A 26,267-nucleotide genomic window follows, 5' to 3' on the forward strand; every position below is an offset into this window, starting at 1 on the left:
CAAAAAAATCCAATACCGATAATAAAAAAAACCCATCCATCCATCCATCCATCTTCTTCCGCTTATCCGAGGTCGAGTCGCGGGGGCAGCAGCCTAAGCAGGGAAGCCCAGACTTCCCTCTCCCCAGCCACTTCGTCCAGCTCCTCCCGGGGGATCCCGAGGCGTTCCCAGGCCAGCCGGGAGACATAGTCTTCCCAACGTGTCCTGGGTCTTCCCCGTGGCCTCCTACCGGTCGGACGTGCCCTAAACACCTCCCTAGGGAGGCGCTCGGGTGGCATCCTGACTAGATGCCCAAACCACCTCATCTGGCTCCTCTCGATGTGGAGGAGCAGCGGCTTTACTTTGAGCTCCCCCCGGATGACAGAGCTTCTCACCCTATCTTTAAGGGAGAGCCCCGCCACCCGGCGGAGGAAACTCATTTCGGCCGCTTGTACCCGTGATCTTGTCCTTTCGGTCATAACCCAAAGCTCATGACCATAGGTGAGGATGGGAACGTAGATCGACCGGTAAATTGAGAGCTTTGCCTTCCGGCTCAGCTCCTTCTTCACCACAACGGATCGATACAGCGTCCGCATTACTGAAGACGCCGCACCGATCCGCCTGTCGATCTCACGATCCACTCTTCCCTCACTCGTGAACAAGACTCCGAGGTACTTGAACTCCTCCACTTGGGGCAAGATCTCCTCCCCAACCCGGAGATGGCACTCCACCCTTTTCCGGGCGAGAACCATGGACTCGGACTTGGAGGTGCTGATTCTCATCCCAGTCGCTTCACACTCAGCTGCGAACCGATCCAGTGAGAGCTGAAGATCCTGGCTAGATGAAGCCATCTGGACCACATCATCTGCAAAAAGCAGAGACCTAATCCTGCAGCCACCAAACCGAATCCCCTCAACGCCTTGACTGCGCCTAGAAATTCTGTCCATAAAAGTTATGAACAGAATCGGTGACAAAGGGCAGCCTTGGCGGAGTCCAACCCTCACCGGAAACGTGTCCGACTTACTGCCGGCAATGCGAACCAAGCTCTGACACTGATCATACAGGGAGCGGACCGCCACAATCAGACAGTCCGAAACCCCATATTCTCTGAGCACTCCCCACAGGACACGGTCGAATGCCTTCTCCAAGTCCACAAAGCACATGTAGACTGGTTGGGCAAACTCCCATGCACCCTCAAGGACCCTGCCGAGAGTATAGAGCTGGTCCACAGTTCCACGACCAGGACGAAAACCACACTGTTCCTCCTGAATCCGAGGTTCGACTATCCGGCGTAGCCTCCTCTCTAGTACACCTGAATAGACCTTACCGGGAAGGCACCGAGGAGCTTTTTAACTACCTCAGCAACCTCAGCCCCAGAAATAGGAGAGCCCACCACAGATTCCCCAGGCACTGCTTCCTCATAGGAAGACGTGTTGGTGGGATTGAGGAGGTCTTTGAAGTATTCCCTCCACCGATCCACAACTTCCGCAGTCGAGGTCAGCAGAACACCATCCTCACCATACACGGTGTTGGTAGTGCACAGCTTCCCCTTCCTGAGGCGGCGGATGGTGGTCCAGAATCGCTTCGAAGCCGTCCAAAAGTCGTTTTCCATGGCTTCCCCGAACTCCTCCCATGTCCGAGTTTTTGCCTCCGCGACCGCTGAAGCCACACACCGCTTGGCCTGTCGGTACCTGTCCGCTGCCTCAGGAGTCCCATGAGCCAAAAGAACCCGATAGGACTCCTTCTTCAGCTTGACGGCATCCCTCACCGCCGGTGTCCACCAACGGGTTCTAGGATTACCGCCACGACAGGCACCAACTACCTTGCGGCCACAGCTCCAATCAGCCGCCTCGACAATAGAGGCGCGGAACATGGTCCACTCGGACTCAATGTCCAGCACCTCCCTCGTGACATGTTCAAAGTTCTTCCGGAGGTGGGTATTGAAACTCTCTCTGACAGGAGACTCTGCCAGACGTTCCCAGCAAACCCTCACAATGCGTTTGGGCCTGCCAGGTCTGTCCGGCATCCTCCCCCACCATCGCAGCCAACTCACCACCAAGTGGTGATCGGTAGAAAGCTCCGCCCCTCTCTTCACCCGAGTGTCCAAAACATGAGGCCGCAAATCCGATGACACAACTACAAAGTCGATCATAGAACTGCGGCCTAGGGTGTCCTGGTGCCAAGTGCACATATGGACACTCTTATGCTTGAACATGGTATTCGTTATGGACAATCCGTGACGGGCACAAAAGTCCAATAACAAAACACCACTCGGGTTCAGATCCGGGCGGCCATTCTTCCCAATCACGCCTCTCCAGGTTTCACTGTCGTTGCCAATATGAGCGTTGAAGTCCCCCAGTAGAACGACACTAGACAACTTGTCTTTTACTAGTAAGTAAACAAACAAAGGCTCCTAATTAGTCTGCTGACGTATGCAGTAACATATTGTGTCATTTATCATTCTATTATTTGGTCAACATTATTAAGGACAAGTGGTAGAAAATGTATTATTAATCTACTTGTTCATTTACTGTTAATATCTGCTTACTTTCTCTTTTAACTATCTACACTTCTGTTAAAATGTAATAATCACTTATTCTTCTGTTGTTTGATACTTTACATTAGTTTTGGATGATATCACACATTTGGGTATCAATCTGATACCAAGTAGTTACAGGATCATACATTGGTCATATTCAGGGACATATTTTCTGATTTTATAAACATAATATACAGAAAGAAGATGTTGTGATGCCAAAAAAGAAGATGTTGTGATGCCAAAACATTTCGATGTAATCATAGTAGTATCGACTAGATACGTGCCTGTACTTGGTATCATTACAGTGGATGTTAGGTGTAGATCCACCTATGGCGTTTGTTTACATTTTGATGCCGGTGAGCTATGGTGTGTAGTGAAGCATGTTTAGCTATTCCTAGTCCTGCAGGGATGATACTTGTAAGAAACGTACTTTATTTGTCGCCATGGAGACCAGGATTAGTAATTTAGAAGAAGCTAAAACACTGGATGGATGTTAGCCGCTAGCTAGCTAGCCATGTCTTAAAGCACTTTTTTCTGAGGGCGTTTCAGTGTTATAACTTCACCTTTATCTCTAGTTTTTAGACCAAAATGCATCTGTTCTCCCTTTTCTGTCTACACACTGTGTCTGCTTGGAAGTACTCCGTGATTGTGCGCTGCCGAACATGCTCGTCTGCTCGTAAACCAGCAATGTCACGACGTGACTTCGACGCGGGCATTGGGGGTTGCTGGACCGGTACTTTTCAGAGACGGTATCGTACCGAAAATGATTCATTAGTATCGCGGTACTATACTAATACCGGTATACCGTACAACCCTAGTACCGCATTTTTCGGACTATAAGTCGCTCCGGAGTATAAGTCGCACCGGCCGAAAATGCATAATAAAGAAGGAAAAAAACATATATAAGTCGCACTGGAGTATAAGTCGCATTTTTTGGGGAAATTTATTTGATAAAACCGAAAAATATGGTACATAAGAAAGCTATTCTCAACCCTCTCAGGTTTGGTATTGGTCACGTGATGAGCAGAGCCTGTTCTGCATTGAAGACTATTGTATTTAATTTGTCAGTCTTTTGAAGACTATGCAAGTTTCTATGCAAGACCTTGTGAGAGTAAAGGTATAAATGACTGCAAGTGTGAAAGGGGAACCTTTTAGATGAAGCTAAAATGACATTTGGTTAATGAATGATCAGGTAGCTATGGTGATGGAACAAAACACACAAATACCTCATCATTACATTGAATCTAACCCTAACCCTGACCCTAACCCTGGGAGACAAAAAAGGACATTGTCCTTGGCTGATTGTATTCAACCCACCAAAAATTTAAGTAATCCAGTTGACCAAAGGAACATATTTTTTACAAAACCCAAAACCAGTGAAGTTGGCACATTGTGTAAATCGTAAATAAAAACAGAATACAATGACTTGCTAATCCTTTTCAACTTATATTCAATTGAATAGACTGCAAAGACAAGATACTTAACATTCGAACTGGAAAATGTGTTATTTTTTGCAAATATTAGCTCATTTGGAATTTGATGCCTGCAACATGTTTCAAAAAAGCTGGCACAAGTGGCAAAAAAGACTGAGAAAGTTGAGGAATGCTCATCAAACACTTATTTGGAACATCCCACAGGTAAACAGGCTAATTGGGAACAGGTGGGTGCCATGATTGGGTATAAAAGCAGCTTCCATGAAATGCTCAGTTATTCACAAACAAGGATGGGGCGAGGGTCACCACTTTGTGAACAAATGCGTGAGCAAATTGTCGAACAGTTTAAGAACAACATTTCTCAACGAGCTATTGCAAGGACTTTAGGATTTAACCATCTACGGTGCGTAATATCATCAAAAGGTTCAGAGAATCTGGATAAATCATTACACATAAGCGATGATATTACGGACCTTCGATCCCTCAGGCGGTACTGCATCAAAAAGCGACATCGGTGTGTAAAGGATATCACCACATGGGCTCAGGAACACTTCAGAAAACCACTGTCAGTAACTACAGTTTGTCGCTACATCTGTAAGTGCAAGTTAAAACTCTACTATGCAAAGCGAAAGCCATGTATCAACAACACCCAGAAACGCAGCCGGCTTCGCTCATCTAAGATGTAATGAAAAGTGGAAAAGTGTGCTGTGGTCTGACGAGTCCACATTTCAAATTGTTTTTGGAAACAGTGGACGTCGTGTCCTCCGAAACAAAGAGTAATAGAACCATCCGGACTGTTATAGGCGCAAAGTTGAAAAGCCAGCATCTGTGATGGTATGGGGGTGTATTAGTGCCCAAGACATGGGTAACTTACACATCTGTGAAGGCACCATTAATGCTGAAAGGTACATACAGGTTTTGGAGCAACATATGTTGCTATCCAAGCAACGTTATCATGAACGCCCCTGCTTATTCCAGCATGACAATGCCAAGCCACGTGTTACAACAGTGTGGCTTCGTAGTAAAAGAGTGCGGGTACTAGACTGGCCTGCCTGTAGTCCAGACCTGTCTCCCATTGAAAATGTGTGGCGCATTATGAAGCGTAAAATACGACAAGAGAGTTACAAGGAAAGGCCATGTAACACAGTAGTAAAAAAAACCTTTGCCAAATTTTTTGCAACGTGTTGCTGCCACTAAATTCTAAGTTAATGATTATTTGCAAAAAAAAATATGTTCCTTAGTTCGAACATTAACTATCTTGTCTTTGCAGTCTATTCAATTGAATATAAGTTGAAAAAGATTTGCAAATAAGCTGAGATTGAAAATGGATGGATGGATGGATGTATTCTGTTTTTATTTACGATTTACACAACGTGCCAACTTCACTGGTTTTGGGTTTTGTATATGGAAGGCAGGACAAATGTATACTGTATGGGCCTAAATATCAATTAGTAAGATTTTACATACAGTACAGTATGTAAGGGTTAAACAATATTTTATTTTGCTTGTAGTTTGCCCCCAAGGTTGCACATAGCTCAGGAAGGTTTACGGTCAAGAAACAGCCAAAAAGTAAACTGTATGTTTGACTGTTAGGGTGTGGTGGTGTTTAGGTCATATTTAACATTTTCCTTTAACACTAGCATATCCAAAATAATTGCCTTAAAAAAGGTAGTTATATTGAAGAGTAAAGAATGATTAAATAATATTTTAAAGTCCATCCATGCATTCATCTTCTTCCGCTTATCCGAGATCCGGTTGCGGGGGCAGCAGCCTAAGCAGGGAAGCCCAGACTTCCCTCTCCCCAGCCACTTTGTCCAGCTCTTCCCGGGGGATCCTGAGGTGTTCACAGGCCAGCCAAGAGACATAGTCTTCCCAATGTGTCCTGGGTCTTCCCCGTGGCCTCCTACCGGTCGGACGTGCCCTAAACACCTCCCTAGGGAGGCGTTCGGGTGGCATCCTGACCAGATGCCCGAACCACCTCATCTGGCTCCTCTCGATGTGGAGGAGCAGCGGCTTTACTTTGAGCTCCCCCCGGATGGCAGAGCTTCTCACCCTATCTCTATCGCTTGATTCCCCCTTGGGGTGATGGACGGCTGGCAGCACTTCATAGCAGCAGTCGACCTCCAGGGTCCCAACTCGCAACAGAGTGTCGTGATTATATGTAACATGTTTATGTGTGCATGGCATGGAGGGTTTTTTTCCACTCCAGACTAGGCCTCCTTAGGAGCCCAGTCTAGATTGTATTTTTTTACTCATCTTCTTCACCAGCATTTTACTTTTTCCCCATCTTTTACGGGGCGACTCGTGGCGACCCATCAGCGTTCCGGTTCTGTAACCCTGTACACTGTTTGTTTGTCTAATCTTGAACGGGTTTGTGCTGAAAACATAGTTTCGTTGTACTTTTTGCAATGACAATAAAGACCTATCCTATCCTCTAAGGGAGAGCCCCGCCACCCGGCGGAGGAAACTCATTTCGGCCGCTTGTACCCGTGATCTTGTCCTTTCGGTCATAACCCAAAGCTCATGACCATAAGTAAGGATGGGAACTTAGATCGACCGGTAAATTGAGAGCTTTGCGGGGGCGGTACCTCTGGATTGGCAGACCGTGGTGGTGGTTCCTCTCTTTAAGAAGGGGAACCGGAGGGTGTGTTCTAACTATCGTGGGATCACAGTCCTCAGCCTTCCCGGTAAGGTCTATTCAGGTGTACTGGAGAGGAGGCTACGGCGGATAGTCGAACCTCGGATTCAGGAGGAACAGTGTGGTTTTCGTCTTGGTCGTGGAACTGTGGACCAGCTCTATACTCTCGGCAGGGTCCTTGAGGGTGCATGGGAGTTTGCCCAACCAGTCTACATGTGCTTTGTGGACTTGGAGAAGGCATTCGACCGTGTACCCCGGGAAGTCCTGTGGGGAGTGCTCAGAGAGTATGGGGTAACGGACTGTCTTATTGTGGCGGTTCGCTCCCTGTATGATCAGTGTCAGAGCTTGGTCCGCATTGCCGGCAGTAAGTCGGACCTGTTTCCAGTGAGGGTTGGACTCCGCCAAGGCTGCCCTTTGTCACCGATTCTGATCAGAACCTTTATGGACAGAATTTCTAGGCCCAGTCAGGGCGTTGAGGGTATCTGGTTTGGTGGCTGCAGGATTAGGTCTCTGCTATTTGCAGTTGATGTGGTCCTGATGGCTTCCTCTGGCCAAGATCTTCAGCTCTCACTGGATCGGTTCGCAGCCGAGTGTGAAGCGACTGGGATGAGAATCAGCACCTCCAAGTCCGAGTCCATGGTTCTCTCCCGGAAAAAGGTGGAGTGCCATCTCCGGGCACCAACCTCCATAAAAGTTATGAACAGAATCGGTGACAAAGGGCAGCCTTGGCGGAATCCAACCCTCACTGGAAACAGGTCCGACTTACTGCCGGCAATGCGGACCAAGCTCTGACACTGATCATACAGGGAGCGGACCGCCACAATCAGACAGTCTGATACCCCATACTCTAGTATAGTACAATCAAAGAGAGAGCGCAATGATCACTGATTGAGGCAAAAATACATATTATTTTCTGAGGCTCCATTTTCACATTTTTCTTACATCTATGTTTTTGTTCTTCATCATGTTTCATCGTCACAGTATTCTGGGGACTTTTAAAACCACAAAACAAAATACAGAAGCTTAGTAAGTGTGAAATGGGGAGAGTTTTTTTTTTAAATATGGCTACGATTCTATTTTGGTTCTTAGCCCAAGTGCAAACATCCTGAGTTGACACATAGATACGACGGCCAAACAATGATGGATGAGTGATGTCAGACTCCTGCGGGATCATTTGATCATAGTACACCGAGGGACTTGTCAGTTTAAATGGAGCTGACAAGAAGAGAATGAAATTTGACGCATCCAAACTGCTTTTCCTTCACATTTTATAGTGAATCCACAGTTGCGCCTCTTCAGGGACAAACCCACATGTGTGTTTGAACAATGCACATAAAGACTGAGCAAGAAGATACAAACAACTCAATGCTACGTATTAGAATTAGAAAGTCAAACGTTTGTTTCAATGACGTGAGAATAAAGTTCATTACAAAGACTATTTCAGCCACTTTCCTTAATAGAAATACAAACCCCGTTTCCATATGAGTTGGGAAATTGTGTTGGATGTAAATATAAATGGAATACAATGATTTGCAAATCCTTTTCAACCCATATTCAATTGAATGCACTACAAAGACAAGATATTTGATGTTCAAACTCATAAACTTTATTTTATTTTTTTGCAAATAATAATTAACTTAGAATTTCATGGCTGCAACACGTGCCAAAGTAGTTGGGAAAGGGCATGTTCACCACTGTGTTACATGGCCTTTCCTTTTAACAACACTCAGTAAATGTTTGGGAACTGAGGAGACACATTTTTTAAGCTTCTCAGGTGGAATTATTTCCCATTCTTGCTTGATGTACAGCTTAAGTTGTTCAACAGTCCGGGGTCTTCGTTGTGGTATTTTAGGCTTCATTATGTGCCACACATTTTCAATGGGAGACAGGTCTGGACTACAGGCAGGCCAGTCTAGTACCCGCACTCTTTTACTATGAAGCCACGTTGATGTAACGCGTGGCTTGGCACTGTCTTGCTGAAATAAGCAGGGGCGCCTTTGTTAACGTTGCTTGGATGGCAACATATGTTGCTCCAAAACCTGTATGTACCTTTCAGCATTAATGGCGCCTTCACAGATGTGTAAGTTACCCATGTCTTGGGCACTAATACACCCCCATACCATCACAGATGCTGGCTTTTACACTTTGCGCCTATAACAATCTGGATGGTTCTTTTCCTCTTTGGTCCGGAGGACACGACGTCCACAGTTTCCAAAAACAATTTGAAATGTGGACTCGTCAGACCACAGAACACTTTTCCACTTTGCATCAGTCCATCTTAGATGAGCTCAGGCCCAGCGAAGCCGACGGCATTTCTGGGTGTTGTTGATAAATGGTTTTTGCCTTGCATAAGAGAGTTTTAACTTGCACTTACAGATGTAGCGACCAACTGTAGTTACTGACAGTGGTTTTCTGAAGTGTTCTGAGCCCATGTGGTGATATCCTTTACACACTGATGTCGCTTGTTGACGCAGTACAGCCTGAGGGATCGAAGGTCACGGGCTTAGCTGCTTATGTGTAGTGATTTCTCCAGATTCTCTGAACCCTTTGATGACATTACGGACCGTAGATGGTGAAGTCCCTAAATTCCTTGCAATAGCTGGTTGAGAAAGGTTTTTTTTAAACTGTTCAACAATTTGCTCACGCATTTGTTGACAAAGTAGTGACCCTCGCCCCATCCTTGTTTGTGAATGACTGAGCATTTCATGGAATCTACTTTTATACCCAATCATGGCACCCACCTGTTCCCAATTTGCCTGTTCACCTGTGGGATGTTCCAAATAAGTGTTTGATGAGCATTCCTCAACTTTATCAGTATTTATTGCCACCTTTCCCAACTTCTTTGTCACGTGTTGCTGGCATCAAATTCTAAAGTTAATGATTATTTGCAAAAAGAAAAAATGTTTATGAGTTTGAACATCAAATATCTTGTCTTTGTAGTGCATTCAATTGAATATGGGTTGAAAATGATTTGCAAATCATTGTATTCTGTTTATATTTACACAATTTCCCAACTCATATGGAAACAGGGTTTGTACAATAAAAATTCAAAATAATCCACACAGCCAAAAACCATGGCATGCTTGCTCACTCACAACTCAGCACTCTGGTCCATGCTTTTAAGGTTGGTACACCTAAACTTGTATGTAATCATATTGTTTCACTAAAAAGAATAGGTGAGATAGATATATATCCCTAATAACTTGAAAACAAACTCCAAACATCGTCCAAGACTCTGTGCTTAATGCGACTATCAACACATTAAACAGATCAAGATGTATTAAAAGGATTGCTTCTTTGTATGTTTCCAATGTGGTAAACGTTTGCAATCAGCAGGAGACAAAAAAAAGTGAATAATTATTCTGCCATAATGCAACACTGTAACGGTATGTGTTGTGGCGTAGCTCTGCATCTGGGGTCCAATTCGTGAAAGGTCACAATAGCATTGGTGCTCATAAAGAAACAACAAGCTGCACTCTGCAACTCCCAAAACCCAAAACCAGTGAAGTTGGCACGTTGTGTAAATCGTAAATATAAACAGAATACAATGATTTGCAAATCCTTTTCAACTTATATTCAATTGAATAGACTGCAAAGACAAGATATTTAACGTTCGAACTGAGAAACTATTTTTTTGTTGTTGCAAATAATCATTAACTTAGAATTTAATGGCAGCAACACATTGCAAAAAAGTTGGCAAAGGGGCATTTTTACCACTGTGTTACATGGCCTTTCCTTTTAACAACACGTTTGGGAACTGAAGAGACCAATTTTTGAAGCTTTTCAGGTGGAATTATTTCCCATTCTTGCTTGATGCACAGCTTAAGTTGTTCAACAGTCCGGGGTCTCCGTTGTCGTATTTTACGCTTCATAATGTGCCACACATTTTCAATGGGAGACAGGTCTGGACTGCAGGCAGGCCAGTCTAGTACCCGCACTCTGTTACTACAAAGCCACGCTGTTGTAACATGTGCAGAATGTGGCTTAGCATTGTCTTGCTGAAATAAGCAGGGGCGTCCATGAAAAAGACGTTGCTTTGATGGCAAAATATGTTGCTCCAAAACCTGTATGTACTTTTCAGCATTAATGGTGCCTTCACAGATGTGTAAGTTACCCATGTCTTGAGCACTAATACACCCCCATACCATCACTGATGCTGTCTTTTCAACTTTGCGCCTATAACAGTCCGGATGGTTATTTTCCTCTTTGGTACGGAGGACACGACGTCCACAGTTTCCAAAAACAATTTGAAATGTGGACTCATTAGACCACAGAACACATTTCCACTTTGCATCAGTCCATCTTAGATGATCTCGGGCCCAGCAAAGCCGTCTGTGTTTCTGGGTGTTGTTGATAAATGGCTTTGGCTTTGCATGGTAGAGTTTTAACTAGCACTTACAGATGTAGCGACCAACTGTAGTTACTGACAGTGGTTTTCTGAAGTGTTCCTGAGCCCATGTGGTGATATCCTTTACACACTGATGTCGCTTTTTGATGCAGTACCGCCTGAGGGATCGAAGGTCAAGGCCTTGCCGCTTACGTGCAGTGATTTCTCCAGATTCTCTAAACCTTTTGATGATATTTGGACCGTAGATGGTGAAATCCCTAAATTCCTTGCAATAGCTCGTTGAGAAATGTTGTTCTTAAACTGTTTGACAATTTGCTCTCGCATTTGTTGACAAAGTGGTGACCCTCGCCCCATCCTTGTTTGTGAATGACTGAGCATTTCATGGAAGCTGCTTTTATACACAATCATGGCACCCACCTGTTCCCAATTAGCCTGTTCACCTGTGGGATGTTCCAAATAAGTGTTTGATGAGCATTCCTCAACTTTCTCAGTCTTTTTTGGCCACTTGTGCCAGCTTTTTTGAAACATGAGCTAATATTTGCAAAACATAACAACGTTTTCCAGTTTGAACGTTAAGTATCTTGTCTTTGCAGTCTATTCAATTGAATATAGGTTGAAAAGGATTTGCACGTGCCAACTTCACTGGTTTTGGGTTTTGTACAACATAACTAAAGTAGCTGTCAAACAGCGATTAATAGAGGAACGTGGTTTACCCGTTTGTAGAGGTTGCCCTCTAGTGGGTTCTTCAGACCTGCCTGGAATTCAGGGTATAATACTGTTTTATTTTGTTCTCAAGGTGTGCAGTCTTTTCTGCGTCTGCCCAGAAGCACTTACAACTCCAACTACTCATCTCATCACGGCTGCTGCTAATAAAGGCGACAGGTGATTCGATAACAAGGTCCACCTGGGCCATCTACGCACCTGTCGCTGTCTTCGAGGCCGGTCCTGGCAACACCCCGTTCCGCGGCAGGCCCGCAGGCCCGCAGGCCACGCCCCCCTCCACACCTTTTTCTTCTCATCTCACGACATTATTCGCTACTAAGCTGACAAATTATCAAGGCCTAAATGGACTTGAAGATGTGTTGACTAACCCACCCACCTTGGTTTTTTTGTAATTGGTAAGTCATAAAAATAGACAAAATAAAATATTGTTGGAACAGTTTTGAGAACCCCCTAAAAGGCCTCTGTACCATCGCAAAGAGAGCCGTCTTTCTGCTTTAATCATTTTCTGAACTGTCATTTCAATCAAAAACTATATTATCTTCAGTGGAGGGAGCTGTAAATCCCAGTAAACCACAGCCGTTTTGCTGGATTCCAGCTGAGCAAGTAATCGTTGTTGTTCACATACCTCAGGCCAGACAGACCAGAGAGTATTTAGCTACTGAAGACAGAATGCTGATAGTGGGGTGCCTACAGCCATGGAGGAGGCAACTTCAATTGAAAGTTGTAAACTGAATCAAATCCAAAGCCTTTTACAGAGATTCCACAAAATTTCAGTCATATATCTTATTATCAGAAAACGCTTTACCCAAATAAAACAAAATAAACAATCATATTTCTATGGAAGGTTTAATCTAACAACGAGAGACAGACTTGACAAAATGAAAACATGAAATACAAATTATTATATAATTTGTATTATTGCATTTGATTAAGTTCATGTACAAACCCCGTTTCCATATGAGTTGGGAAATGGTGTTAGATGTAAATACAAACGGAACACAATGATTTGCAATGCTCATCAAACACTTATTTGGAACATCCCACAGGTGAACAGGCAAATTGGGAACAGGTGGGTGCCATGATTGGGTATAAAAGTAGATTCCATGAAATGCTCAGTCATTCACAAACAAGGATGGGACGAGGGTCACCACTTTGTCAACAAATGCGTGAGAAAATTGTTGAACAGTTTAAGAAAAACCTTTCTCAACCAGATATTGCAAGGAGTTTAGGGATTTCGTCATCTACGGTCCGTAATATCATCAAAGGGTTCAAGGAATCTGGAGAAATCACTGCACGTAAGCAGCTAAGCATGTGACCTTCGATCCCTCAGGCTGTACTGCATCAACAAGCGACATCAGTGTGTAAAGGATATCACCACATGGGCTCAGGAACACTTCAGAAACCCACTGTCAGTAACTACAGTTGGTCGCTACATCTGTAAGTGCAAGTTAAAACTCTCCTATGCAAGGCGAAAATCGTTTATCAACAACACCCAGAAACGCCGTCGGCTTCGCTGGGCCTGAGCTCATCTAAGATGGACTGATACAAAGTAGAAAAGTGTTCTGTGGTCTGACGAGTCCACATTTCAACTTGTTTTTGGAAACTGTGGACGTCGTGTCCTCTGGACCAAAGAGGAAAAGAACCATCCAGATTGGTATAGGCACAAAGTTGAAAAGCCAGCATCTGTGATGGTATGGGGGTGTATTAGTGCCCAAGGCATGGGTAACTTACACATCTGTGAAGGCGCCATTAATGCTGAACGGTACATACAGGTTTTGGAGCAACATATGTTGCCATCCAAGCAACGTTACCATGGACGCCCCTGCTTATTTCAGCAAGACAATGCCAAGTCACGTGTTACATCAACGTGGCTTCATAGTAAAAGAATGTGGGTACTAGACTGGCCTGCCTGTAGTCCAGACCTGTCTCCCATTGAAAATGTGTGGCGCATTATGAAGCCTAAAATACCACGACGGACTGTTGAACAACTTAAGCTGTACATCAAGCAAGAATGGGAAAGAATTCCACCTGAGAAGTGTAAAAAATGTGTCTCCTCAGTTCCCAAACATTTACTGAGTGTTGTTAAAAGGAAAGGCCATGTAACACAGTGGTGAACATGCCCTTTCCCAACTACTTTGGCATGTGTTGCAGCCATGAAATTCTAAGTTAATTATTATTTGCAAAAAAAAAATAAAGTTTATGAGTTTGAACATCAAATATCTTGTCTTTGTAGTGCATTCAATTGAATATGGGTTGAAAATGATTTGCAAATCATTGTATTCCGTTTATATTTACATCTAACACAATTTCCCAACTCATATGGAAACGGGGTTTGTATAATAATAAAGTTTGAAGTATGAGCAATAATAATATGGGCTGCTTGCATTGGATATCATCAATTGATGACATTCTGACAAAATAATGTCAGAAAGTTTACAGCCTTAAAAACCTTCAAGTTTAAACACTGATAGAAACCTCTAAAATAACCCCTGTAGGTAAAAAAAAATGTTTTAATATCCAGTCATTGTGTTACCTTGTTGTCTGAGTGGTTGCGGTCTGATGTCTTGGCTGTGGCATCCAGATCGGTCACCCCTCTGTTGATGTTTAGTTCCTCTGAGATTGGTATTTGGTTTGCCTCATCAGCATCAATGTCTGTCTCCTCGGTAGCAGTTGTAGTCTTCTCTACATCCGGTACTTCCTGAGCTGAGCCAACTAAAGCACATATACATACAGCTGGATGAACACACACACACACACACACACACAATGTATGTACAGTATGAGCATGTACACAAGCACACATGGGTGGACATAATAAACACAATCACAAAAAAGTAAAGCACTTAATGCATACATAGAGTGTAGCACTGTAGTACATACAATACATTCAATTAGTTACGTCCAATTAATGCATATATAATGTCCGGGATTATTTGTATAGTACAGGGGTCGGCAACCCGCGGCTCTTTGATCACTCTGATGCGGCTCAGCAGCTTACTTGCCGAACCCCCCGATTTTCCCGGGAGACTTCCGGATTTCAATGCCTCTCGCAGAAAACTCCCGGGATTAATATTCAACGATTTTCACCCTTACAGTTATAATAAGGGCGCCCTCTACGATCTGTATTAACAGCGTGCCAGCCCAACCACTTGTTATACAGTATGCATCTTCTGCTTGCACACGTACGTGACAGCAAGGCATACTTGGTCAACAGCCACACAGGTTACACTGACGGTGGCCATATAAAACAACTTTAACACTCTTACTAATAATGCGCCACACTTTGAACCAAAACCAAACAAGAATGACAAACACATTTCGGGAGAACATCTGCACCTTAACACAACATAAACACAACAGAACAAATACCCAGAATCCCATGCAGCCCTGACTCTTACGGGCTACATCATACATCCCTGCTACCACCAAACCCCCCCCTTCTGTGCGTCGGTTGAGGTGGGCGGGGTTTGGTAGCGGGGGTGTATAATGTATCCCGGAAGAGTCAGGGCTGCATGGGATTCTGGGTATTTGTCCTGTTGTGTTTATGTTGTGTTACGGTGCAGATGTTCTCCCGAAATGTGTTTGTCATTCTTATTTGGTGTGGGTTCACAGTGTGGCGCATTATTAGTAAGAGTGTTCAAGTTTTTTTTATACCGCCACCGTCAGTGTAACCTGTGTGGTTGTTGACCAAGTATGCCTTGCTGTCACTTACGTGAGCAAGCGGAAGCCCCATACAACGTGTTGCTGATCAGGCACGCTGGTTGTAGTGGGTGCTATATGCTGTACCATCACGGCACGCATGACGCTGACAAGTGCCATTCATATAAAACCCGCGTGCCGCACCAGCATTCAAATTCCATATTAAGGTGTGGGCAGCGTGTCAGAGACCCCTGCTTTATACATAGCACAAAGCAAAAAAAAACTTTGTATGCAGTGTTATTTCATTTTAAATATCAAACATTTTTTGTGGCTCCCATTGTTTTCTATAATTTGTGAAACTGGTCAAAATGGCTCTTTGACTGGTAAAGGTTGCCGACCCCTGGTATAGTAGAAAGTGTTTCGTTAAAATTGGAGTAACAACATACATAACAACATACAGCAAAAAAAAACCAATAACCCGCAATAAATGCTTTAAATTGAATCTAATATTTGCTTTAATAAATATGAAGCCTTTATTGTCATTCCTCATGTGTTATCGTATTATTCAATAAGATACTAATTAAGAATTACATCTTCATCACAATGTTTCTGTTAGTTTCATGGATATCGATCTAATCCATAACATATTCCGGATTTATTTTGTCCTGAATAACTACTTATTACCACAAATTGTTTATGCCAACATGTTATCCTTTGGTTTTTATTTATTATTTTTATGATCAAATTGTATTATTCTATCATTTACTGTCCCGATACAAAACAATAGGAATCCTGGTACATGTTAAATTCCGGAAGTGTACCAACTATCAGTAATTGCTAAGACACAAATACACTATGACTAAAAAACTCTGTTTCTTCTTACTTCTTCTTAAACATATTGAATTCTGAAATCATGTGATGTACTTCTATGCAACTTTGTAAAATACCTATTTGTTTCCGGTTATCAGGACCTCCAAAATGTACAAAACCCAAAACTAGTGATGATGGCACGTTGTGTAAATGGTAAATAAAAACAGAATACAATGATTTGCAAATTCTTTTCAACTTATATTCAATTGAATAGCCTGCAAAGACAAGATACTTGACGTTCGAACTGGAAAACTGAGAAAGTTGAGGAATGCTAATCAAACACTTATTTGGAACATCCCACAGGTGAACAGGCTAATTGGGAACAGGTGGGTGCCATGATTGGGTATAAAATCAGCTTCCATGAAATACTTAGTCATTCACAAACAAGGGCTGTGAACAAATGCGTGAGCAAATTGTCCAAAAGTTTATGAACAACATTTCTCAACGAGCTATTGCAAGGAATTTAGGGACTTCACCATCTACCGTCTGTAAAATCATCAAAAGGTTCAGAGAATCTGGAAAAATCACTGCACGTAAGCGATGATATTACGGACCTTCGATTCCTAAGGCGGTACTGCATCAAAAAGTGACATCAGTTTGTAAAGGATATCACCATATGGGCTCAGCAACACTTCAGAAAACCACTGTCAGTAACTACAGTTGGTCGCTACATCTGTAAGTGCAAGTTAAAACTCTACTATGCAAAGCCAAAGCCATTTATCAACAACACCCAGAAACGCCGCCGGCTTTGCTGGGCCCGAGCTCATCTAAGATGGACTGATGCAAAGTGGAAAAGTGTTCTGTGGTCTGAAGAGTCCACATTTCAAATTGTTTTTGGAAACTGTGGACGTCGTGTCCTCCAGAACGAAGAGTAATAGAACTATCTGGATTGTTCGAGGCGCAAAGTTGAAAAGCCAGCATCTGTGATGGTATGGGGGTGTATTAGTGCCCAAGACATGGGTAACTTACACATCTGTGAAGGCACCATTAATGCTGAAAGGTACATACAGGTTTTGGAGCAACATATGTTTATCGTAGACGCCCCTGCTTATTTCAGCCAGACAATACCGAGCCACGTGTTACAACAGTGTGGCTTAATAGTAAAAGAGTGCGGGTACTAGACTGGCCTGCCTGTAGTCCAGACCTGTCCCAGTGAAAATGTGTGGCGCATTATGAAGCCTAAAATACCACAATGGAGACCCCCGGACTGTTAAACAACTTAAGCTGTACATTAAGCAAGAATGGGAAAGAACTCCACCCGAAAATCTAAAAAAATGGGTCTCCTCAGTTCCCAAACGTTTACTGAGTGTTGTTAAAAGGAAAGGCCATGTAACACAGAGGTAAAAATGCCCCTGTGCCAACTTTTTTGCAATATGTTGCTGCCATTAAATTCTAAGTTAATGATTATTTACAACAACAAAAAAGTTTCTCAGTTTGAACATTAAATATCTTGTCTTTGCAGTCTATTCAATTGAATATAAGTTGAAGAGGATTTGCAAATCATTGTATTCTGTTTTTATTCACAAATTACACAACGTGCCGACTTCACTGGTTTTGGGTTTTGTACATACAACAGCACTAGAGTGTGTGTGCTGGTATCTCATGTAGCAGATACTGTACAAGAGTTTATTGATGGTCAATGCTTCGAGGTCACATGTCAAACGTGCAAAGGGATTTTTTATGTGAGTAAATAATGTGTAGAACAAAATATAATCCTTTTTTTCACATGGCTTGATTCCACAGATATGGCATTATTTCCATTCCCACATACAGATGACACATTGAGAGAAAGGTATTAGTTTTAATGTCCTAGAGGCTTGGCTTGTATGTCACGATGTTTTATTCTCGCCCAAATTAGACATCTTGAGTAATGAGATCAACTATATTTTCATGTGTTAAACCCCTGTGTGCGATGCTTCTAAGTATTCTACAAAACCTGTAACTTAGTCAAATATATCACTTGTGCACTTCTTGTCGGGATCCCCAGCAAGAACACCCAGAAGCTGCAATACATACAGAATAGGATCCTGATGAGAGTGCGGAAATACGACCATATCACACCAATTCTCAAATCCCTTCACTGGCTTCCTGTTCCACTCAGGATTGAATTCAAAGTCTCCCTACTAACCCACCAGTGCCTCTGTGGAAATGCTCCCCCTCTACCTCAAAGAACTACTCACCCCCAAATCCTCCACACAGGACAGACTAACCTCCTCCAACCTCCGAGGACAAAGCTACGAACAATGGGAGACGCTCCCTGTCTGTGGAATGCTTTCCCTGACCACCTGAGGGCACCACAGACTGTGGATGCTTTTAAAAAAGGCTTAAAACCCCTTTTTTTTTTTTTTAAAGCCGTTTTTTTTTTTAGATATATGCATACTAGTTCTAGCAATTAGGCTGTTCTAGTTTTTATTTTTATTATCTTTTTATTTTTATTTTTTTAATACAGTGTACCACTTTGAGGTTGTTTACTCAATGTAAAGTGCTTTTTACAAATAAAAATCTATTATTATATATTGTGCTGTACTTTGACCCATTTTTTCCCCCTGCACAAGCAAGCTCTATCCCCTTTCTTCCTTTCTAATTCATCGCCACATTTAATATTTTCCCTCTATGTGGCTTTCCTTCCACACTTGTACTTCCGACCAGATGTTTCTACAGCCTGATAACTTCCATAGTTGTACTATATTGCATTCCACTGTCATGTTAATTAGTTCCCAAGATAAGCTTATTACCAGTGTGGAGGACTGTGTCACTGAACACCGACAGTGAATCAGAGAGTGTGCAAATGTGTGGGTATGACTGACATTATTTGCATTTGGTTTCCCGTTTATAATGCATGGTCCATTACAGTATGTGGGTGATCTCTTGGCTTGTCAGAATGTGGAAAGCAAGTTCATTTTTGTAGGGCTGCAGAGGGTAGTGGAAGTAACACAGCCAGGCTCCATGCTCTCTAATTGGGGTGGGTAGGGTGACGAATGCTGTAATGCTTGTGACGTTGCCTGGTGTGCACTTATAAGGCTGTGGATAGAAGTGGTGTGTCGCCTTATTTCTTTGGACTCACCTCATCTCTTACTTTGTATATCTTGCAAACAGGAATCACAGGGTTTATATAAATAAATGTTTGCGTATCGGTAGGGATGATGTTTGATAAGAAATTATCGAGTTCGAGCCCATTATCGAATCCTCTTATCGAACCGATTCCTTATCGATTCTCTTATCGAGTCCAGATAGGTTGTTGTATATGGAAAAAAACACAATATTTGGTTTAACAAAAGCTCACTTTTATTATATAAGAAAAAAAATAAAATCTAATAAATAAATAAATATTGACTGTTACCCCCCTAAAAAAATAAAATAAAATAAATAAATATTGACTGTTGTTACCCAAAGTATATTAAGTGGGATTTTTCAGAAAAACTATTATATACAGTAACACAAAAACAACCTGTCTCTGTGATCACTATGATAATATAGTGTTAAATAAAATCAGTCCCTTAAGCATAAAACTGAAAATAATACAGCTCTCCAAAAAGTGCACTTCTGCTGCTATTGGGACATAACTGTTTGTTATGATGCTTTGACATTTTTGCACTTTAATTCTTTATTGAAAGAAAATTCTATGAAGAGAAAAGTTGTTTGCAAATGTGGTTACAATGCTAAAAAATGAAAAGTTAAAGCTAAAAAAAGAAATACACTTTATTGAGTTAACATTATTTCTTTATAGGGGGAAAGATGTGATGTTATGAGCTAGGGAATTCGAATAAAGAACCAACTCTTTTTCTTTACTATAGTGGTCTCGATAACGGGTACCGGTTCTCAAAAAGGGATTCGTGTCCGAGGACTCGGTTCTTTTCTTATCAAACAACTGGGAAAATCGGTTTCGAGTATCATCCCTATGTATCGGTGAATAATTCATAAAGTTGAAGCTTAAAAGGAACACATTAAAATGTTACTCTCTATGACTTGTATATATACAATATATTGCCAAAAGTATTTGGCCACCTGCCTTGACTCACATATGAACAAGAAGTGCCATCCCATTCCTAACCCACAGGGTTCAATATGATGTCGGTCCACCTTTTGCAGCTATTACAGCTTCAACTCTTCTGGGAAGGCTGTCCACAAGGTTGCGGAGTGTGTTTATAAGAATTTTCCACCATTCTTCCAAAAGCACATTGGTGAGGTCACACACTGATGTTGGTCGAGAAGGCCTGGCTCTCAGGCTCCGTTCTAATTCATCCCAAAGTTGTTCTATAGTGTTCAGGTCAGGACTCTGTGCAAGCCAGTCAAGTTCATCCACACCAGACTCTGTCATCCATGTCTTTATGGACCTTGCTTTGTGCACTGGTGCACAGTCATGTTGGAAGAGGAAGGGGCCCGCTCCAAACTGTTCCCAAAGTTTGGGAGCATGGAATTGTCCAAAATGTTTTGGTATCCTGGAGCATTTAACGTTCCTTTCACTGGAACTAACTCCTGAGAAACAACCCCACACCATAATTCCTCCTCCACCAAATTTCACACTCGGCACCATGCAGTCCGAAATGTACCGTTCTCCTGGCAACCTCCAAACCCAGACTGGTCCATCAAATTGCCAGATGGAAAAGCGTGATTCATCACTCCAGAGAAGGCGTCTTCCACTGCTCTAGAATCCAGTGGCGACGTGCTTTACACCACTGCATCCCACGCTTTGCATTGGACTTGGTGATGTATGGCTTGGATCCATTGAAACCCATTCCATGAAGCTCTCTGCGTCCTGTACGTGGGCTAATTGGAAGGTCACATTAAGTTTGGAGCTCTGTAGCAACTGACTGTGCAGAAAGTCTTTGCACTATGCGCTTCAGCATTCGCTGACCCCTCTCTGTCAGTTTACGTGGCCTACTACCTGGTGGCTGAGTTGCTGTTGTTCCCAAACTCTTCCATGTTCTTATAATAAAGCCGACAGTTGACTTTGGAGTATATAGGACTGGATTTGTTGCACAGGTGGCATTCTATGACAGTTCCACGCTGGAAATCACTGAGCTCCTGAGAGCGGTCCATTCTTTCACAAATGTTTGTAGAAACAGTGGCCAAATACTTTTGGCAATATAGTGTATATTTGGGTCTCTAGAGTGCCTGCCCACTCGTTAAGTGTGAAATTACACAGCCAGGTAAATTCTCTGTTAACTGAACATTTCAAAGTAGGTGTCTAGGGATGATGTTTGATAAGAAATTATCGAGTTCGAGCCCATTATCGAAACCTCTCATCGAACCGATTCCTTATCGAGTCTCTTATCGATTCCAGATAGGTTGTTGTATATGGAAAAAAAACACAATATTTGGTTGAACAAAAGCTGACTTTTATTTTATAAGAAAAAAATAAAATACAATAAATAAATAAATATTGACTGTTACCCCCCTAAAAAAATATATTGACTGTTGTTACCCAAAGTATATTAAGTGGGATTTTTCAGAAAAACAAATATATATACAGTAACACAAAAACCAACCTGTCTCTGTGATCACTATAGGTGTACAAATAATAATATAGTGTTAAATAAAATCAGTCCCTTGGGCACAAAACTGAAAATAATACAGCTCTCCAAAAAGTGCACTTCTGCTGCTATTGGAACATACTAACTACACACACTATGACACTAAGAACACCACAGTCATCAATCAACAATTCTTCTTCCCTTACATGAGAGTGAAGCCTGGCAATAATTGCATATTGCCTGTTCTGCCCTCACTATACGTGTTGAGGTTATACAGCTTGGCAGACAGCTAACAAACAATCCAAGACGTCCAATAAAGTTCCAAAGCAGATTAATCCATTAAGGCTCTTTATTGTTGTTGATCTTGCTTTGTCTTTTCCTATCGTTACTTTAGTCTTGCACTGGAGTGTTATTTTTTTTATTTTTTTTAACTGAAATACACACAATGACAAATGTGTAAGCTATGTGATTCAATTAACATACTGAAATGTAATACACAATATATAAATATTAGCTTCACACAAATATACAGTACTATCATCAAACAAATACTTCTGAGTGTTGAAACTATTTCGATGGTGGAAATACACGACTGGCAGCCATTTTAAGTCCTCAAAACATCCATTTTGTCATGTCTGTGTAATCATGTTTTGTTTTAAAGTCATGTTTTGTTTAGTTATTGGACTCTTTAGTTTCTGGCTTTTCACTCCCTTGTCTTGTTTCCATGATTACCCATTAGTTTCACCTGTTCCACGTTTGGACTCATTGTGCACTCTTGTTTGTCACCATAGCAACCCATTAGTTTTCACCTGTCACGTCACGCACCTGTTTCACGTTTTGAGTCACGCACCTGTTTTCGTTAATCATGTCTGTAGTATTTAAGTTCATTGTTTTTCAGTTTGTCTTTCTGGTGACATCCCCACATTTATGCTTCTGCACACTCTCCACACCCTTATGATCCTTGCTGCTCTTTTTTCATGCCGGTTCCATGCCAAGTAAGTTTTTGTTTATTAAGCCACAGTTAGTGTTTTTTGTTGTTCATAGTTTTTGCCTTTGTGCAAGTGTTTGGTTTCATAGTTTGTTCTCCGCCATTGTGCGCGCCTTTTGTTTACTTCCTTGTCTTGTATTTATAGTCTTTAAATAAAAAATGTATCTTCATTCCCGTCTCGCCCGAGCCAACTTTCCGTTGCCTTCGAGAAAAACTAAACCCCAGGACCAAGTCATGACACATTTAAACAGTACACAAAAATTGTTTTTCAATAGACATCTTACTATCAAATTGAAACACTTTCCACCTTAATATTGAGTTACATAAACAAGTTAAACAGTTTACTTACAGACTTATCTTTTCCAAGGCTTGTAGGAGCTAACACAACTTGTCTACTTCTCAATTGTCTCAACCCGAAAGTGCCCAAACCAATGACGCGTAGTATTTTCATATCGCCACAAGGTGTCAGTAAGAGTCTACAATAAAAATGGGCATATTATTGCTTCCTACAGGGCATTTCCTGTGGGAAGGTATTCGTTCCCAGGGATTCGAATAAAGAACCAACTCCTTTTCTTTACTATAGTGGTCTTGATAACAGGTACCGGTTCTCAAAAAGGGATACGAGTCCGAGGACTCGGCTCTTTTCTTATCGAACAACCGCGAAAACCGGTTTCGAGCATCATCCCTATAGGTATCTGCTTTGATTTTGGTCCGGCTGTGAACTAACATCGGACATAAGACCCTGATCCTCTACCGATAACTTAAAAGTCCCGGAGAGAAGTGGTGCCATGTTTTTTGCCGCAAGCGAGTTGACTACTCTGGATCATATCATCGTGCTAAACCCAAAAGCTAAGCCAGGCTGCAATGTTATTGGGCACACAGACCATCACATCCTCGCATCACCCTCCAGCCACAGAGGACACCAGAGCAATGAAGGAAAATATTAATTTATGATGGAAAACGTCCCAGTTTTCGGTGGCACAGTGTTGTCGTCTGTGTGAACCACTTCATGCCAGACTGTTTCTCATCAACTTGGGTCATTAGAAGGCTAGACTGGCAAATACATTATTAATGAAAGCTGGATGAAGACCAACTGTCTGTGGCAATGATATAGATGAGGAAAGTGCACATCATGGTCTCTGTTTCCTTACAATGGCCACTTAACTCACACAGTGTTACTGTTCAATCTGTGTATATATGTCCTGGGTATGACATTAAAGTGCATCCGGCAGTGGAGGCTCCTCTATGGGGTCTTGGTTAACCCCTTTACTACTGTTACCCCAGGTGGCCCTAGGCAAAGGCCTCGTACCTGACTGCCCCCTAGCCAGGGATACGGTGAAGACCTCAACGGCGGAGCAGGCGGAAGACGGTAGATGTAAAAACTACCACAACGGCTGTGGTAGTTATGGGGAAATAACAACCCAAGACCTCAACGGTGGAACAGGCGGAGGATGATTGCTAACCCTATGGAGCGTCACAACGGCTGGGATGGCGGATGAAGGCTGCAACAGAAAAGGGTCCCCAGTCGTCTTGGACTCCATGCCACTGGACCCTGACCTAGATCTGTCAAGGATCTTGTGGTGACTGTCTGTGCACCAGTCTCCCCACGTTAAACTAAGTCACGCACAGGCATCCTCCATAAAGGGATACCCCCCTACCAGGAGGACCGTCATACTCGCTTCAAGTGACCGCCGATGATGACTGTGTGTAATGTTACAGTGGCTAAAAATAATAAATATACTTGTAAAATTTAACCTCTGCCTTGTTTTAAATAAATACTTAGGCCTACTAGGCTACTGTATTTTAATGTTCGTGATTATGGTGGTTCTTGGAGAGCCAAATGTTTTCTAAAGTGGTATTTGGTGAAAAAAGTTTTCCATACGTTACTATACATTTTTTTACGTAAAAAAAAAAAAAAAAAAAAAAAAAAAAAAAAAAAAAAAAAAAATTTTAAGGTGTGGCAACTTTAATTTTGCAAAGTAGTTAGTTGTAGTAGCGACTTGTAGTCGCCACGTTGATGTAACACGTGGCTTGGCATTGTCTTGCTGAAATAAGCAGGGGCGTCCATGGTAACGTTGCTTGTATGGCAACATATGTTGCTCCAAAACCTGTATGTACCTTTCAGCATTAATGGCGCCTACACAGATGTGTAAGTTACCCATGTCTTGGGCACTAATACACCCCCATACCATCACAGATGCTGGCTTTTCAACTTTGCGCCTATAACAATCCGGATGGTTCTTTTCCTCTTTGGTCCGGAGGACACGACATCCACAGTTTCCAAAAACAATTTGAAATGTGGACTCGTTAGACCACAGAACACTTTTCCAGTTTGTATCAGTCCGTCTTAGATGAGCTCAGGCCCAGCGAAGCCAACAGCGTTTCTGGGTGTTGTTGATAAACGGTTTTCGCCTTGCATAGGAGAGTTTTAACTTGCATTTACAGATGTAGCGACCAACTGTAGTTACTGACAGTGGGTTTCTGAAGTGTTCCTGAGCCCATGTGGTGATATCCTTTACACACTGATGTCGATTGTTGATGCAGTACAGCCTGAGGGATCGAAGGTCACGGGCTTAGCTGCTTACGTGCAGTGATTTCTCCAGATTCTCTGAACCCTTTGATGATATTACGGACCGTAGATGGTGAAATCTCTAAATTCCTTGCAATAGCTGGTTGAGAAAGGTTTTTCTTAAACTGTTCAACAATTTGCTCACGCATTAATTGACAAAGTGGTGACCCTCGCCCCATCCTTGTTTGTGAATGACTGAGCATTTCATGGAATCTACTTTTATACCCAATCATGGCACCCACCTGTTCCCAATTTGCCTGTTCACCTGTGGGATGTTCCAAACAAGTGTTTGATGAGCATTCCTCAACTTTATCAGTAATTTATTGCCACCAAAGTTTATGAGTTTGAACATCATATATGTTGTCTTTGTAGCATATTCAATTGAATATGGGTTGAAAAGGGTTTGCAAATCCTTGTATTTGTCATGTCTGTGTGATCATGTTTTGTTTTAGTCATGTTCGATTTTGTTTTTGGACTTTTTGTGCACTTTTGTTTGTTTTGTCACCATAGCAACCATTAGTTTTCACCTGTCACGTCACGCACTTGTTTCACGTTTTGAGTCACGCACCTGTTTTCGTTAATCATGTCTGTAGTATTTAAGTTCATTGTTTTCAGTTTGTCTTTCTGGCGACATCCCACAATTATGCTCATCATACCCCTGACACACTCTCCACACACCCTTATGACCCTTGTTGCGCTTTTTCATGCCGTTTTCTCGTCCAAGTAAGTTTTCTTTATTCATGCCATAGTTTGCAAGTTTTGTGTAATTGTTCATAGTTTCTGCCGTTGTACAAGTTTTGTGTTCATAGTCAAGTTTTGTACTTCCGCCCTTGTGTATGCTTTTTTTGGTAGTTATAGTGTTAAAATAAATCATGTACTCCCCTTCACGCCATGGTCCAAATCTTTTGCACCCCGGGAGAACAAACCATGCCACAGTCCCAGTCGTGACAGGTGAAAACTAATGGTTGCTATGGTGACAAAACAAACAAAAGTGCACAAAAAGTCCAAAAACAAAATCGAACATGACTAAAACAAAACATGATCACACAGACATGACAGTATTCTGT

The 26,267-nt window shown here is 42.3% G+C and overlaps 1 protein-coding gene across 4 annotated transcripts in view; it reads right to left on the reverse strand.

Annotated features, from left to right (window-relative positions):
* The window catches only part of LOC133616388 (carboxyl-terminal PDZ ligand of neuronal nitric oxide synthase protein-like), a 365,792-nt gene that overhangs the window by 125,528 nt on the left and 213,997 nt on the right, over positions 1–26,267 (reverse strand). For 3 of the 4 annotated variants that reach the window (XM_061975575.2, XM_061975574.2, XM_061975577.2), the window contains exon 7: positions 14,194–14,393. In XM_061975575.2, the coding sequence (XP_061831559.2) occupies positions 14,194–14,393 (200 nt within the window). The remainder of the gene's footprint in view (positions 1–14,193; positions 14,394–26,267) is intronic. The other variant, XM_061975576.2, reaches the window with a different exon arrangement.

Source organism: Nerophis lumbriciformis, linkage group LG14 (genome assembly GCF_033978685.3).
Source record: "Nerophis lumbriciformis linkage group LG14, RoL_Nlum_v2.1, whole genome shotgun sequence".
NCBI classification, from domain to species: Eukaryota; Metazoa; Chordata; class Actinopteri; order Syngnathiformes; family Syngnathidae; genus Nerophis; species Nerophis lumbriciformis.